The sequence below is a fragment of the Ranitomeya variabilis genome, chromosome 3 (assembly GCF_051348905.1).
Source record: "Ranitomeya variabilis isolate aRanVar5 chromosome 3, aRanVar5.hap1, whole genome shotgun sequence".
NCBI lineage: Eukaryota > Metazoa > Chordata > Amphibia > Anura > Dendrobatidae > Ranitomeya > Ranitomeya variabilis.
This window is the reverse complement of record NC_135234.1, coordinates 362,927,872-362,941,150: the sequence shown is the minus strand read 5'-3', so window position 1 is coordinate 362,941,150 and position 13,279 is coordinate 362,927,872. Positions and strand designations below refer to the sequence as shown.

The window sequence follows — 13,279 nt, the reverse complement described above, 5'->3', positions numbered from 1 at the left end:
GCAGCCCCCACTGCACCACCACTATTAAGAGCGGATGGTACAAGGAGGCGGACGGTTCCTCTCCTCCTCCCTAACAAACGGATGATGGATTGAGGTTTATCCCTACACCGTCCACGCTGCACAAAACAGCGCTGAAACCCACATCCGCGGCGGCTCCATGCCGGGACGCGCAACGATGGTGAGTGGACCCATCTTCAGAGGGATATCCATAAGCCTTAGCCACTTTCCTGTGGCCCACCTCTCTGAGGTAACGCTCTGGCCGGCTACAAAAATTTAGCCCCTGGCTTCGGCCGATGTGTAGGCCGCATCCCGGAAGTCTCCTGAAACGCCCCGCTGGTGTCGCCCGCCTGCTACAGAAATTTAGGCCCCGGCTTGGGCCTATTCAGCATCGTGTCCGTCGCTCCGCCCCCCGAGTTGGCGCTTCTCGCTCTCTGTGAGATTTTATCTACTCTGCAGCTCACAGTGGCCATCTTGGTTCACCTGGCCGGCTCACACTGAGGCAACGATTTTTAGCATTAAGGGGGCACAACCACTCTACATCAAGGCATTAAACGCACAAGTATTCTCCCTTCTTAAAGGCACATGTAGTATTGTCCTGGTTTTAAAGGCGCATGTCCAGTATTGTCTGTTCTTAAAGGCGCAGGTCCAGTATTGTCTGGTCTGAAAGGCGCATGACCAGTATTTTCTGTTCTTAAAGGCGCATGTCCAGTATTCTCTGTTCTTAAAGGCGCATGTCCTGTTTTGGCTGGTCTTAAAGGCGCATGTCCTGTTTTGTCTGTTCTTAAGGGCGCATGTCCAGTATTGTCTGGTCTTAAAGGAGCATGTCCAGTATTGTCTGGTCTTAAAGGAGCATGTCCAGTATTGTCTGGTCTTAAAGGCGCATGTCTAGTATTGTCTGGTCTTAAAGGCACGTGACCAGTTTTTCCCTGGTCTTAAAGGCGCATGGCCAGCATACCCTGGTCTTACGCACATGGCCGGTATGCCCTGGTCTTAAAGACGCATGACCAGTACTCCTTGGTCTTAAGGGCACATGTCCAGTATTACCTGGTCTTAAAGGCACATGACCAGTATGTCCTGGTCTTAAAGGCACATGACCAGTATGCCCTGGTCTTAAAGGCACATGACCAGTAGGCCCTGGTCTTAAAGGCACATGACCAGTACGACCTGGTTTTTAAAGGCACATGACCAGTATGCCCTGGTCTTAAGGGCACATGACCAGTATGACCTGGTTTTAAAGACACATGACCAGTATGCCCTGGTCTTAAAGGCACGTGACCAATATGCCCTGGTCTTCAAAGCATATGACAAGTATGTCCTGGTTCTTAAAGGCACATGACCAGCATGCCCTCATCCTAAAGGCACAAGACCAGTATACCCTGGTCTTAAAGGCGCATGACCAGTATTTACTGGTCTTATGGGCACATCATCAATCCTAAGCTGATCACTCTAACTGAGCTCCGGAGCCTTCCGCCGCTCATCCCTAACCGCAACCCAGATATACATGGTCCCTTTCCTACATGGGAGCGTCCGCTAGCAGGGGCCGCAAGTGTTCTAGAAAAACGTACAGGCGTCTGCAAAACGGAAGTTTTCATTTCCTAATCTCTCCCCCATGATTTGTTGAGAACAACGCTGAATATGGATCGCATATTGCCTTGGATTGCAAGAGCTTCAGAAAAGGAGGGAGTCTCCTATTTATACCATCAACAAATCGACGAGCAATTCACTGGACAGAAGCCGCTAAGTAGGTTGCCATACCTGGTCTGGTTTTTATGGGCGACGGGTCCTTTTAAGGGCACCGATTCCTCCCACATCTTCAACAGACGAACACATGCAGTGTCGCCTCCATGTATCCTCTTCTGCATCCAGGCCTAATGCCAAACAACCTGCCCTGTCCACCCGGGGACCTCAACTCTGGGGATGTACAGAGGCACACATCTTTGGCGTCCGAGCACCCCCCTTTGTATCAATTTAGGGGATGATGCAAGAAAGCGGACGATTCCTCTCCACGTCCCTGTTAACAGAATGGTGGATCGAAGGTTCCTAATTTTCTACTCTGCACGAAGATGGCAAGAGGCCTGCTGGTTGCAGCCCCGCATTCTGCCACTTGGCAGTCTAACCAGGTGGAATTTCTTGAGGTATACCTACCAGTATCCCTGCCCGATGTATCATCAATTAAAAAAACCACAGACGGTCGGATAGCAAATCTGGTTCGTTCCGTCTTGTGGCTTCGGGTTCAGCGCTCTACCCTTCTTTAGCGCCACATGATGTTGCTTGACCAATAGTCTCCTGGTCAGACCTTATCTACTTCAATTCAAATCAAATCTTCTGAGCGGGAGACTAACAAGGGATCGTATTTTTTCTACAGACCCATCCAGCAGTAGAAGCATTGTCCTGGACAGTCTAGATCTAAGGGATCTTGGTTTCACGAAGGAGAAAAGGGAAACTATGATCATTCCTGGACCTCAAACTTCTAACAACCTTTGACAAGGCCCTCCTTTTTCAGATGCAGTTCCTCCGCTCAGCCATTACTTCAACAGAAAAAAAAAAAAAAAGTGGAGTTTTCTGGCATCCATCGACATTCGGTTTTCTTACCCTCACATGTCTACTTTTTTTCCCCTCTACAATTATCTCTTCTCCTTTCCATTCGCGAACAGCATTTTCAAGTCACGACCTTGCCCTTCAGCCTGGCTACCGCACCACAGTGGTCGCAACGCTCATAGCAGTTGTCATGTGCTTCTTGCACCCTAGAAACATGGTCGTCCTGCCCTACTCGGTCGACTTTCTAGCCGCTCTACAAGGACTACGCTAAGTCGTCTATATCACTTGCAATACCCTCTCACTTGGGCTAGCAGCTAAACTTAGACAAGTTTTTTTTTTTTCCTCATTCCCAGCCCAGCAGATCCTCTTTGACGATGATCCTGCACAAGAAGGATGGTAATTCTCTCTCTCTCGAGTCAAGGTCGTGGCCCTTCAACACGGAGCTTGTGCACTTGATCACTCATTCCCTCGGTTCATTCAATTAGCTAGGAGGGTTCTGAGCAATAAGACGAAAACGGAAGTAGTTTTCTTTTGCTCCGCTCGTTTTCAGCAAGTCAATCAGGCTTTCAAAAGGTAGTCTCTAAGCTCCTTCCTCATCCAGAGCCTTCTTCTGGTCCAATGGTTATTAGGGATACCAATGCCCGTCTTCTTCTCCCGATCATTTCTCTGGGGATCCGAACAGTACGGCTAATCCTACAGCAGGTCCACTGCCCTTAGGCGGGTCAACCATCCGTCTTCAATTTGGATAATGCCACGGCTGTGCCATACGTCAATCATCTCGCAGGTACCCACAGTCAAGCGCCATGGCCGAGGTACCTCGCACTCTCTGATGGGCCGAGATCTATCATTCGGTGATCTCAACAGTACATGTCCCTGGAGTAGAACACTGGGCGGAGGACATATTCAGCCGTCAGGGTTTTTCTCCTCTAGTGAGTGGGAACTTAACTCGGAAGTCTTCCTTCACATCTGCCTTCACTGGAGTACTCCAGATGTAGGTCGGATGGCGTCCAAGCTGAACGCCTATGTACTCCAGTTCATGGTTTGGCTTCAAGATCCAAGTCCATCGCAGCGCATGCTCCGTTTCTTCCACGGTACCAATTTCCATAACTCCTCTTCCACTACGTCTGAGATCTTTTTGGAAGCAGAAAAGGCCCCCAGTGATCCCGGGAGACCCGCACTGACCATGTCAGGTTTTCTCGCTTGCGATACTAGTATTTCTCCGTCTTATTTTGTCAAAACTGGAAATATGGACCTTCTCGCAGGGAGCCTTCACCTGTAGTTCTTCCCTACCGTGTACCGTTAGATCTGGGGGACCTTAATGGTCCTGGGGATCTTACAGTAGACTCCTTTTTCGATCCAGAAAGACTTTACTATCAGGGAACGTCACTCACCTTTTTTCTCTGCGTTCTTGTCATCCTGATGAGTCTTCAGAGCTTGCCACTCTGTTCTTTTCAGTCTTTTTTCCTTATTACCATCAATGCATCGTTGCCCTCAAGCCATCACCTTCCCTCATTGCCAAGGTGGTTTTGTATTCCCACTGTTGCAGGGGCATCGTCCTCTCATCTCTTTCGGCTCCAGTCCACACAACGGAATGGGTTCTCCATAATCCGGAAGAAGTGAGTGCTCCAAGTGGGTACGTATCGAGGACGGCGTCCTTCCGAAGGTTGGACACTTTGCTTGGGCTTCTCGATGGTAAGTAGGCTTCCCGACGGTCACAGGAAGGGTTTAGCCGTGTTCATCGGCCACGTTAGCCTGGTGGATTCTTTTCACCATCCAGGAGTCCTTCCGTGCTAGATGTCAGCCTATCTCCCTGTCTCAGGGCTCTAGGCACCAGGCGTCGGCAAGCACGACCGCAAGCTTGCGAATTCCTCTAGTCCGCATGCATTCTTGAAGCACTATAATTCACACACTTCCACAGATGTGAGTCTGGGCAGGCGGACTTTGCAGGCCGCCTTGGCGCACTTGTAAGTAGCGGTTACACGGCCTGATCTGATGTTGTCCCCACCCAGGGACTGCTTTGGGACGTCCCATGGTCTGTGTCCCCCAATGAGGCGAAGGAGAAATAGGGATTTTTGTGTACTCACCGTAAAATCCTTTTCTCCGAGCCATTCATTGGGGGACACAGCTCCCTCCCTATTATTAGTTGTATTTGTTTTTATCATTTGATATGTTATACTCTCATATATAATGTGACATGCTATACACTTATATGTTGTTATTGATCTCATACTGCTTTTGCACCGAACTGGTTAGCTGGGAGCCAGCAGAGGGGTGTATACTGCAGGGGAGGAGCTGGGAGCCAGCAGAGGGGTGTATACTGCAGGGGAGGAGCTAACTTTCTTTGTAATACTTAGTGTCAGCCTCCTGGTGGCAGCAGCATACACCCATGGTCTGTGTCCCCCAATGAATGGCTCGGAGAAAAGGATTTTACGGTGAGTACACAAAAATCCCTATTTTTCATTCTTATCATGCCACTTTGGGGGTTTCCACAATATATAGGACCCCCAAAGTCACTTCACAACTGATGCGGTCCCTAAAGAAAAATGCTTTATAAATTTCCTTCAAAAAATGAAAAATTACTGTTACATTTTTAAACCTTCTAAAATGCTAACAAAATAAAACAACATTTTCAAATGGTGCTGATGTAAAGTGGTCATGAGGGAAATGTCATTTATTAATGGTTTTGTGTGGTATGACTATCTGGATTAGGGCTCATTTCCAGTTGCGAGAAACACGTCCGTGTCTCGCATGTGGAAACCAAGCTCTGGCGCCAGCACTTTGGAGCGGAGCGTGCAGCTCCATGTGTTCCTATGCGGCTTCACGCTCCGCTCTGAAGTGCCGGTGCCACAGCTTGGCTTCCACATGCGAGACACAGACGTGTTTCTCGCAAGTGGAAATGAGCCCTAAAAGTGATAATCATTCTAAGTTTGAAAATAGCAATTTTTGTCAAATTTCTGATTTGTTTTGCGTTTATTTCTAAAAAATATCAGCCTAGATTTATCATTATCATAAAGTATAATTTGTCACAAAAAAACAGTCTCAAAATCATTGTGATATGTTGAAACATTCTAGAGTTATTACAACATAAAGTGACAGATGTCAGATTTAAAAAAAAAATTTGGCCCGGTCACTAAGGGGTTAAAAGTATGTGTCTCCCCAGCAATTTGACAAATTTTGAGAAGTTTTGCATTATAGGAGAAAAATATTGTACAAAGCTGATATACCTTTACCTTGAAAAACCGCAATGCTTAAAGGGGTTGTGTCTGGTCTTCCGATGAAAGTCTTCAGTCACTCTGTGCCTGAATACTTCCTTAAATCGTCACTGCCCAGGATCTGCACTTCCGAGATCGGTTGGTGATGGGGTTTGCATACATGAGGTCACATGCTGACTAGACGTGCTTGGCTTCGCTCAATACAAGTGAAATGAGAGAGGCAGAGCACGTCTAGTTGGAATGTAGCCGGTCTTTCATCACAAGACGTGACAACCCCTTTTAAACAGAAGAATATTTTTTTAATGCTGTATGAAGTCTGTTTGTGGTGGTTAATTTTGATAGGTGTCAAACATCCCCTCCCCACCTCCCACTCCTGCCCTCCTAAAATATGCCATTTCTACCCTGTCCATCCTCACCCTCCCAAAAAAAAAGTGTCATCCCTATATTCTCCACTTTTCCAGGCACATTAGAATTCGCTTTAATATTAGACAATGCTGTTAGTGGCTAGTGTATGTTATTTATAAAACCATAGGGAGTGTCCAGACTTTATATAGAAATATCTTTTAAAATGGAATAAATACTTTTCGTAGTTATTATAAAGTGAAGTTTGACTTCTACTTTTCATTTTTAGCCGAAGGAGGAGGAGCCCATCTCCACCCCCACCCAGAAGGCGACGCAGCCCTTCTCCTGCCCCCCCACCAAGGAGACGTCGTTCTCCTTCTCCACAAAGGCGCAGGTGAGTTATCATTCTGAAACTACATTACTAATTTTAGTTGGAAAAGTAACATCTGCTCAGATAGCGCTCCTCTGAAACTGGAAGGCACTGCAAAAATATTACATCTGATTTCAGTGATGTTCAAAACATGACCTTGTCTTAGTATGCAATGCCTTGTTCAGTCACTGACCTTGATTTGGTTCCAGTGGACACTAGTGAGTGACAGTCTGAACATTTGTTCATCCTATCACTTAAAGAAGCACTGCCAAGAAACTTTCATTCCCTAAACATGTCTAAATACTTGTGTTGAATACTGTAAGTACAATTAAATACTGATCCCCATCTTCACCTGTTTCTAGTGCTACTTCAGTCCTTTGTTCACTCATGACTGTAATTCTGACTTGCTGGGTATCACTGGTGTTTGTCATCTGAAAAGCCAGGAACTAGTTTCTTTTGTTAAAAAAAGCACAACATCTCTACTAGAGTTACAGCATGTGGCAGTTGCAAGTTTTATGGGGTTTTCCATCTTTAAGATTTTTGTTTTGTCTAAAGGCTTGGTATGTGTGTAACAGTAACATGGAGATGTAATTTCCCCCTTACCTCTTTATTATTTATTTATATAGCACCATTGATTCCATGGTGCTGTACATACCTCTTCAAGTTCTGTTTTTTTCTGTCCTGGTAATGTCTGAAGCGGTGATGTCAAGGTTACAGCGCATGACTGCTATAACCAAACATCAGGCTCAGTGGTGATGCCAATGTAGATGACACAAGACTGGTGAGGGCAGTTATTGTTGAGTTAGCAAATACAGCCAAAGAACATCTGGACTTGGCAAAGGCGTTTGATACTGTACCACATAACTGCCTTCTACTGAAGCTACAGAAGCAAGTACTGGGGGAAACTGTATGCAGATGGGTAAGGAATTGGTTAAATGACAGGAAGCAGGGTTGTCATAAATTGTACGTTGTGTAAATGGGATATAGTTAGCAGTGGGGACCGCAGGGATCTGTGCTAGGACCGATTCTTTTTAAATGTCTCTATTAATGACCTTGTGGATGGGATGGAGAGAGTAAAGTGTCAGTCTTTGATGAAGACACCGAACTATGTAGGATACTAAAAATCTGACCTTGGCACTACAATATTACAAAACTATCTGGATAAGATGTCTGAATGGGCGAACACTTGGCAAATGAGACTTAATGTAGATAAATGTAGAGTAATGCACCTAGGGTGGAGTAATCCTATTTCCTGTATATACAGTAAATGGGAGTATACTCGGGACTACAGAACAGGAGAAGGACTTGGGTTTCCTGGTTACAAGTAAGCTGAGCAGCAGTACTCAATGTCAAGCAGCAGCTGCAAAAGCAAACAAGATTTGCTTATATATATAAAATATATATATATCCTACGATCCTAACATATTGTTACCCCTTTATAAATCATCTGTGAGGCCACATCTAGAATATGTGATCCAGTTTTGGGCTCCACATTTTGAAAAGGATATTCAGAAGTTAGTTCAAAGACGGGCAACTAGATTTAGAAGGGATGGTAGGACACTCATGATGAGAGGTTGAAAAAGTTGGCTTTATTTTGCTTAGAAAAAAAAGACGCTTCAGAGATTTCATTTATATTTATAAATATGTGTGGTCAATACCAAGAACAGGCACACAACTTATTTCTTCTAAGGACCAGGGGGCACTCATTACGGGTGTAGGAAAGGCGATTCCGGCAGCTAAATAGGAAAGGGTTCTTTACAGTTAGAGCAGTCATACTGTGGAATGCCCTACCTCAAGAGGTAGTAACGGCAGACACAATAACAGCATTTAAAAAAAAGGTCAGAACGATTTCCTCAATACACATAAAATTGGCGGTTATAGTTAATTTAGTGAAAAAATGTACAATTGGAGAAAGGTTGAACTTGATGGACCCAGGTCCTTTTTTTTTTTTTTTTTTTTTTCAACCTATGTAACTGTAACATGGTCACAATGGCACACTGGAGTTTCATTGGTTATGTAAGGTTGATCTTGCTATTTTTATACATTCTAGATTTTACAAATCTTTAGACAGAAACACCAAGTGGGATTTTGACAGCTTTCCTTTTGCACAATTTTAACGTTTACTTTTTTTGTAATTTACTTAGATCCCCTTCTCCTCGAAGGCAGTCGCCTTCACAAAGACGGTACTCACCCCCAATTCAAAGACGATACTCTCCTTCCCCACCTCCTAAGAAAAGAACTTCTTCACCACTTGCTCAACCGTCTTCAAAACGTAGAATATCACAGTCTCCTCCTCCAACAAAACACAGAGTATCACATTCACCTCCACCAAAACATAAAGGATCTCCTGGAGGAAAAAGACTGTCTCCATCTTTACCATCTAAGCACAGGAAGGCATCATCTCCAAACAGATCTGGAAGGGAAGCACGTTCTCCTCTGCAACCTAAACATTTATCACCCTCTCCACGTCCAAGAGCTGTATGTAACTCTGAGAGTCCCCCAGCACATAGAAGAGCACCATCACCTTCTCCTCCTAGGCGACAACAGTCCCCCTCCCCAAGTACACGACCTATTCGAAGAGTATCCAGAACACCAGAACCGAAGAAACTGAAAAAGTAATCTCCTTAATTTACTTGCATACTTGTTTTGTTATCTGGTTAATTCTATATTAATGTCTTTCCCCACCTTTTCAGGGATTCTCCAAGTCCATGTCCTAGAGAAGGCTCTGCATCAAGATCAGTTTCTGTATCCCCTGAGCCTGCTCCTGAAAAACAAGCCGTTTCACCATCTAGGTCTCGATCCAGATCTGCTAATTGGTCTCCAGCTCCAGCACCAGCTAAGAAAGCCAAGAGCACGACACCAAGCCCAGCTCCTGCTCAGGTATAGTTTAGTATCTTATTTGGAACTTTCCATTTAGTAGTGTTTAGCCTATTGTGTGTATCTTATTATTACATGTTAATATGATACCTTTAATGTCTTTTTTTTATTATTCTACTTTTAGATGTCTGATCAGGAAGCTAGTGGTGGAAAAAAGAAAAAGAAGAAAAAGGACAAGAAACACAAAAAAGAAAAGAAGCACAAAAAACACAAAAAACATAAGAAGGAAAAAGCTGCAGCTGCTGCCTCTCCAGAGGTCATTGAGGCGGATGTGGACACAGAAGCCAAGAAGGTGAGTAAGGTTATTATTGTTCAGCCCTGTCTTGGCAATGTAGATATCCCCACCCCAATTTCACCTAGAAAATAATTTTCCAAGGATGTTTGTATAGAAGCATCCATTCTCATGCACGCATTGAATTGGGTGGTGGGTAGTTTAGTGGGCCCCATTGACTGACTAGTTTTTGGTCACCAATCACTGTTCTGCCTCCTTTTCTGTCTTCTGCTGCAGCGTAATAAAAATTCTACTGATGCCGGGCGTGTACCTCCCTAAACAAAAATCCTATACATTTCCCCCCCACCAGGAGACCGAAAGTGACGGAGAAGGAAATCTGGACGATTTGGAGAAGAATTTACGAGAGAAGGCTCTGCGTTCCATGAGAAAAGCGCAGGTTTCCCCTCAATCCTAGTTCTGTTCACGTTTCATTTGCAAAGTGTAAATTGTATTTTCTTTTTGGTTTGTATTTTTTTCAGTTTTTTTTTTTTTTTTTTCCTGATGCTTTAGTACATTTGGAAGGTTAGATTATTCCAATTAATAGGCTGGGATTTACTACATACATCTGATCATTTCATACAGTTAGAGGTGAAGCGCAGCTAAAATGGGAATGTCTCTGCAATCATTAAACATTTGTTGTACTATCTCAATCCTGTAGTCACAGTTGGCATTTGGATTGTTTGAAATGTTTCCCTTTTTCTCTGCTTTTAATATTTCCATTGTCATACCATACTTTTTCCAGATTTAATAAAATGTACAGACTGTTGTTTATTTTCATTACATGAACAGCATTTGAAGTGTCAGAAGAAAGCTTCTGTGTTTGGTTGCTATGTAAGAGAAATTCTGTTAAATCATTAAAGGGTTTTCCAGGAAAAGAAATGGGATATGTCAGATGTTATTAAGTGTTCTATTGTATCCAGCTGATGGAAACCCTACTTATTCCCAGACTAAGAAGGCAGCCTATTACCTTCTATTGATGGAGTGATGCCTGTACACCTATATTCTCCCCAGAAATTATTTGGATTTACAGAAAACTGAGTGCTATTACTGCCTTTAGATTCAGTGGGGCATCAAGCTGTTGTCGTACATCTATTTAACTTAGTAAAAAGTATTTCCCTGGGAAAACTCTTCAAGTACAATTGGTGCAAATTGATTTGCCTGTTTAATTTCATTGGTATCGACAGTGGTCTGTGGTAGCTACACCCGATAAGGCGCACTGCTCTTACCTCCTGGTATTAGCTACTTTTTCTTTATTAGCTTGTCTGGTGCGACATCTTAAATGCGTCACTTCACAACAATAGCTTTGCGCAAGCCGTCTATTCAAAAGCAAACCTGCGGGTGCCAGGTTGTAGGAGAAGCCAGTGCAGTAAGCATAAACCATTGTAGCCAATGGAATGGAACGTACAAATAAATTCGCACCAACTCTACTTTAGTGATCATTTTATAGTATGGCCATGATTTTCTATTCCTGTATGTAAGGCCGTTAAAACCAGTTTACCTTGAATTCTGCTATTTTCATCACTTGTTCTGTTCTCCACTATGTTGTGGATACATTTTGTTAAATATACGCTAACTTGGAACACTGGAATTTCACTTTCATTTTATTAAAGTTTTTTTAAGGGGTAGGTTGTTGCCAGTTTTTACAATGCATACATTTTATCTTTAGCAGACACTTAATCTATATTCATCTTTTTTAAAACCATTTTAGTTTATGGCCTTATTTCTAAGGGCCTAATGTATTATTTATGAGGAGTTTTTTTTAAGTCACTTTTTTCCGCCTGTTTTGTCTTCTGGTATTTGTTCAGTTTTTTTTGCAAGAAAATGTCGCTTGTGGACCATGAGTTTTGCATAAAATGACACATTGCATTAAAATGTGCACAAAAATAACATGTGTAAAATCACTTAAGGAGTGGGGGGGGGGGGGGGGGGCGGGGGGCAGGGGTGTGGCCTGGAAAACATTTGCACCAAAAACATGGAACTTAAAAATACTACCACAATGGTGGACATAAAAAAAAAAAACACATAAAAGACCTTTATAGTTGCAAATTAGCATAAGGCAAAGATAAATATAAAAAATACCAAAAAGTAGTATAAAAAAATGCAACAATGAGGTGAGCACATGATGCTAGATTTAGTCCTTTTCACATTTTATGCAGCATTTGTTTTATATTCCATTTTATTATATTCATCTGTTCACTGCATGTTTGCTTAGTGATTATATACTGTCATTGCCAAAAGTTTTGAGACTGATGCAAATTTTTATTTTCACAAAATTTGCAGCTTTCATGTTTCTATGGTTACTGAAGTACAATTGTAAGCTCTTCCCAATATTTTATACTTTTATTGATTAATACATCAAGTTTATGCAAAGACCCAATATTTACAGTGTTGACAATTTTTCAAAACTTTTGCAATTCGCCCGGCATTCTGGATATTAGCTCATGGGCCCAATCCTGACTGATGCCAAACCATTCTTGCCTAATCGGTAATGAAGAGCGAGCACTGAAATGCTCAGGTGCTCGTTCCTTGGGTCAAGCAAATCTTAATGCTCGGCTTCTCGACCAGCATAATGAGTATAATGGAAGTCAGTGGGAAACTCGAGCGTTTTAGCGGTGGCTCCCCATCTCGCCCAGAGGTCTGGAGGGGTCTAAAAATTACTCAAATTGATGGAAACTCTGCTGAAATAACTTGGGAACAGAATGGGGAAGACCCCTGGAAGCATCTTTGAATCCCAGGTCAGTGCTGGGAACAATGTTGTCAGAATATTACGGACTGAAAATAAAACATTCAAAACCGAAGTTAAAATGGATTTTACAGGGAAAAGAAATGTTAAGAATCTCCGCACCTTGAGAGCAAGATAGATTTTTTTTTTTGGTAAAATATCATTATACTGTTTACTGTAAGTGGAATGAGGCCTAAAACTAAATGAACACAGTTAGTCAAATAGGGTGGGAGTTCAAATAAATGTAGGTTGTTTTACGGCCTCTGGCCCTGAATGCTTGACTTTGGGAATCTTCACATTTCATGATGCCTTGCACAAAGGATTTTGGGTTACAATGTAGTACCCAGAGTCTGAAAGCTAGGTTTGCATCCTAGGTCATGGGTATTCCAGCCGGACAATGACCCCCCCCCCCCCCAACACACTTCAAGAAACACCCAGAAATGGATGGAAACAAAGCACTCGAGAGTTCAAAAGCGGTAATTCCAGTTCCAGTAGCGTAAAGTGTCCCACCACTACCTCTACAGATGGTAGAGTGAAACTGAATGGATACATTAAATCAGTTAATTTTGCCTGCTTTGATGAATTTCTGAGCACAGAACACCATAAAAAACATGAATAGGTCAATGAGTCCATGGAAAAAAAAGCAGCAGCAAGGCTAAGAATTTATAAGACAATAATCCCTGACTGGATGTCTGTCATATGCTATACTTGTATATAAGGCAAAATTAGTAAGAGGGAAAAAAAATTTGCACATTTGCATTGCTTTCAATTGTGAAAAAAAACATTAACAGGAAATTAAATTTTAACATTTTACTATCTTATATGGCCATGTGGTGTGTGAGCCATAATCAGACACATCCTGTTTAATTTATGAAGGAGGGACTCTGAAATTCACAATTTTTTTTTGTTATGGCCATCAGGCGGCCTTCACTATTACAGGCCCAGCA

General features: G+C 43.0%; 1 protein-coding gene across 10 annotated transcripts in view; it reads left to right on the top strand.

Moving 5' to 3' along the window:
• The window catches only part of SRRM1 (serine and arginine repetitive matrix 1), an 85,215-nt gene extending 73,980 nt beyond the window's left edge, over positions 1–11,235 (top strand). For 7 of the 10 annotated variants that reach the window (XM_077295906.1, XM_077295907.1, XM_077295905.1 and 4 more), the window contains 5 exons: positions 6,382–6,486; positions 8,607–9,077; positions 9,156–9,342; positions 9,464–9,631; positions 9,921–11,235. In XM_077295906.1, the coding sequence (XP_077152021.1) occupies positions 6,382–6,486; positions 8,607–9,077; positions 9,156–9,342; positions 9,464–9,631; positions 9,921–10,025 (1,036 nt within the window). In that variant the 3' untranslated portion in view covers positions 10,026–11,235. Of the gene's footprint in view, positions 1–6,381; positions 6,487–8,606; positions 9,078–9,155; positions 9,343–9,463; positions 9,632–9,847 lie in introns of all 10 variants that reach the window. The other 3 variants (XM_077295909.1, XM_077295910.1, XM_077295908.1) reach the window with 1 other exon arrangement.
• The last annotated feature ends 2,044 nt before the right edge of the window (positions 11,236–13,279 follow it).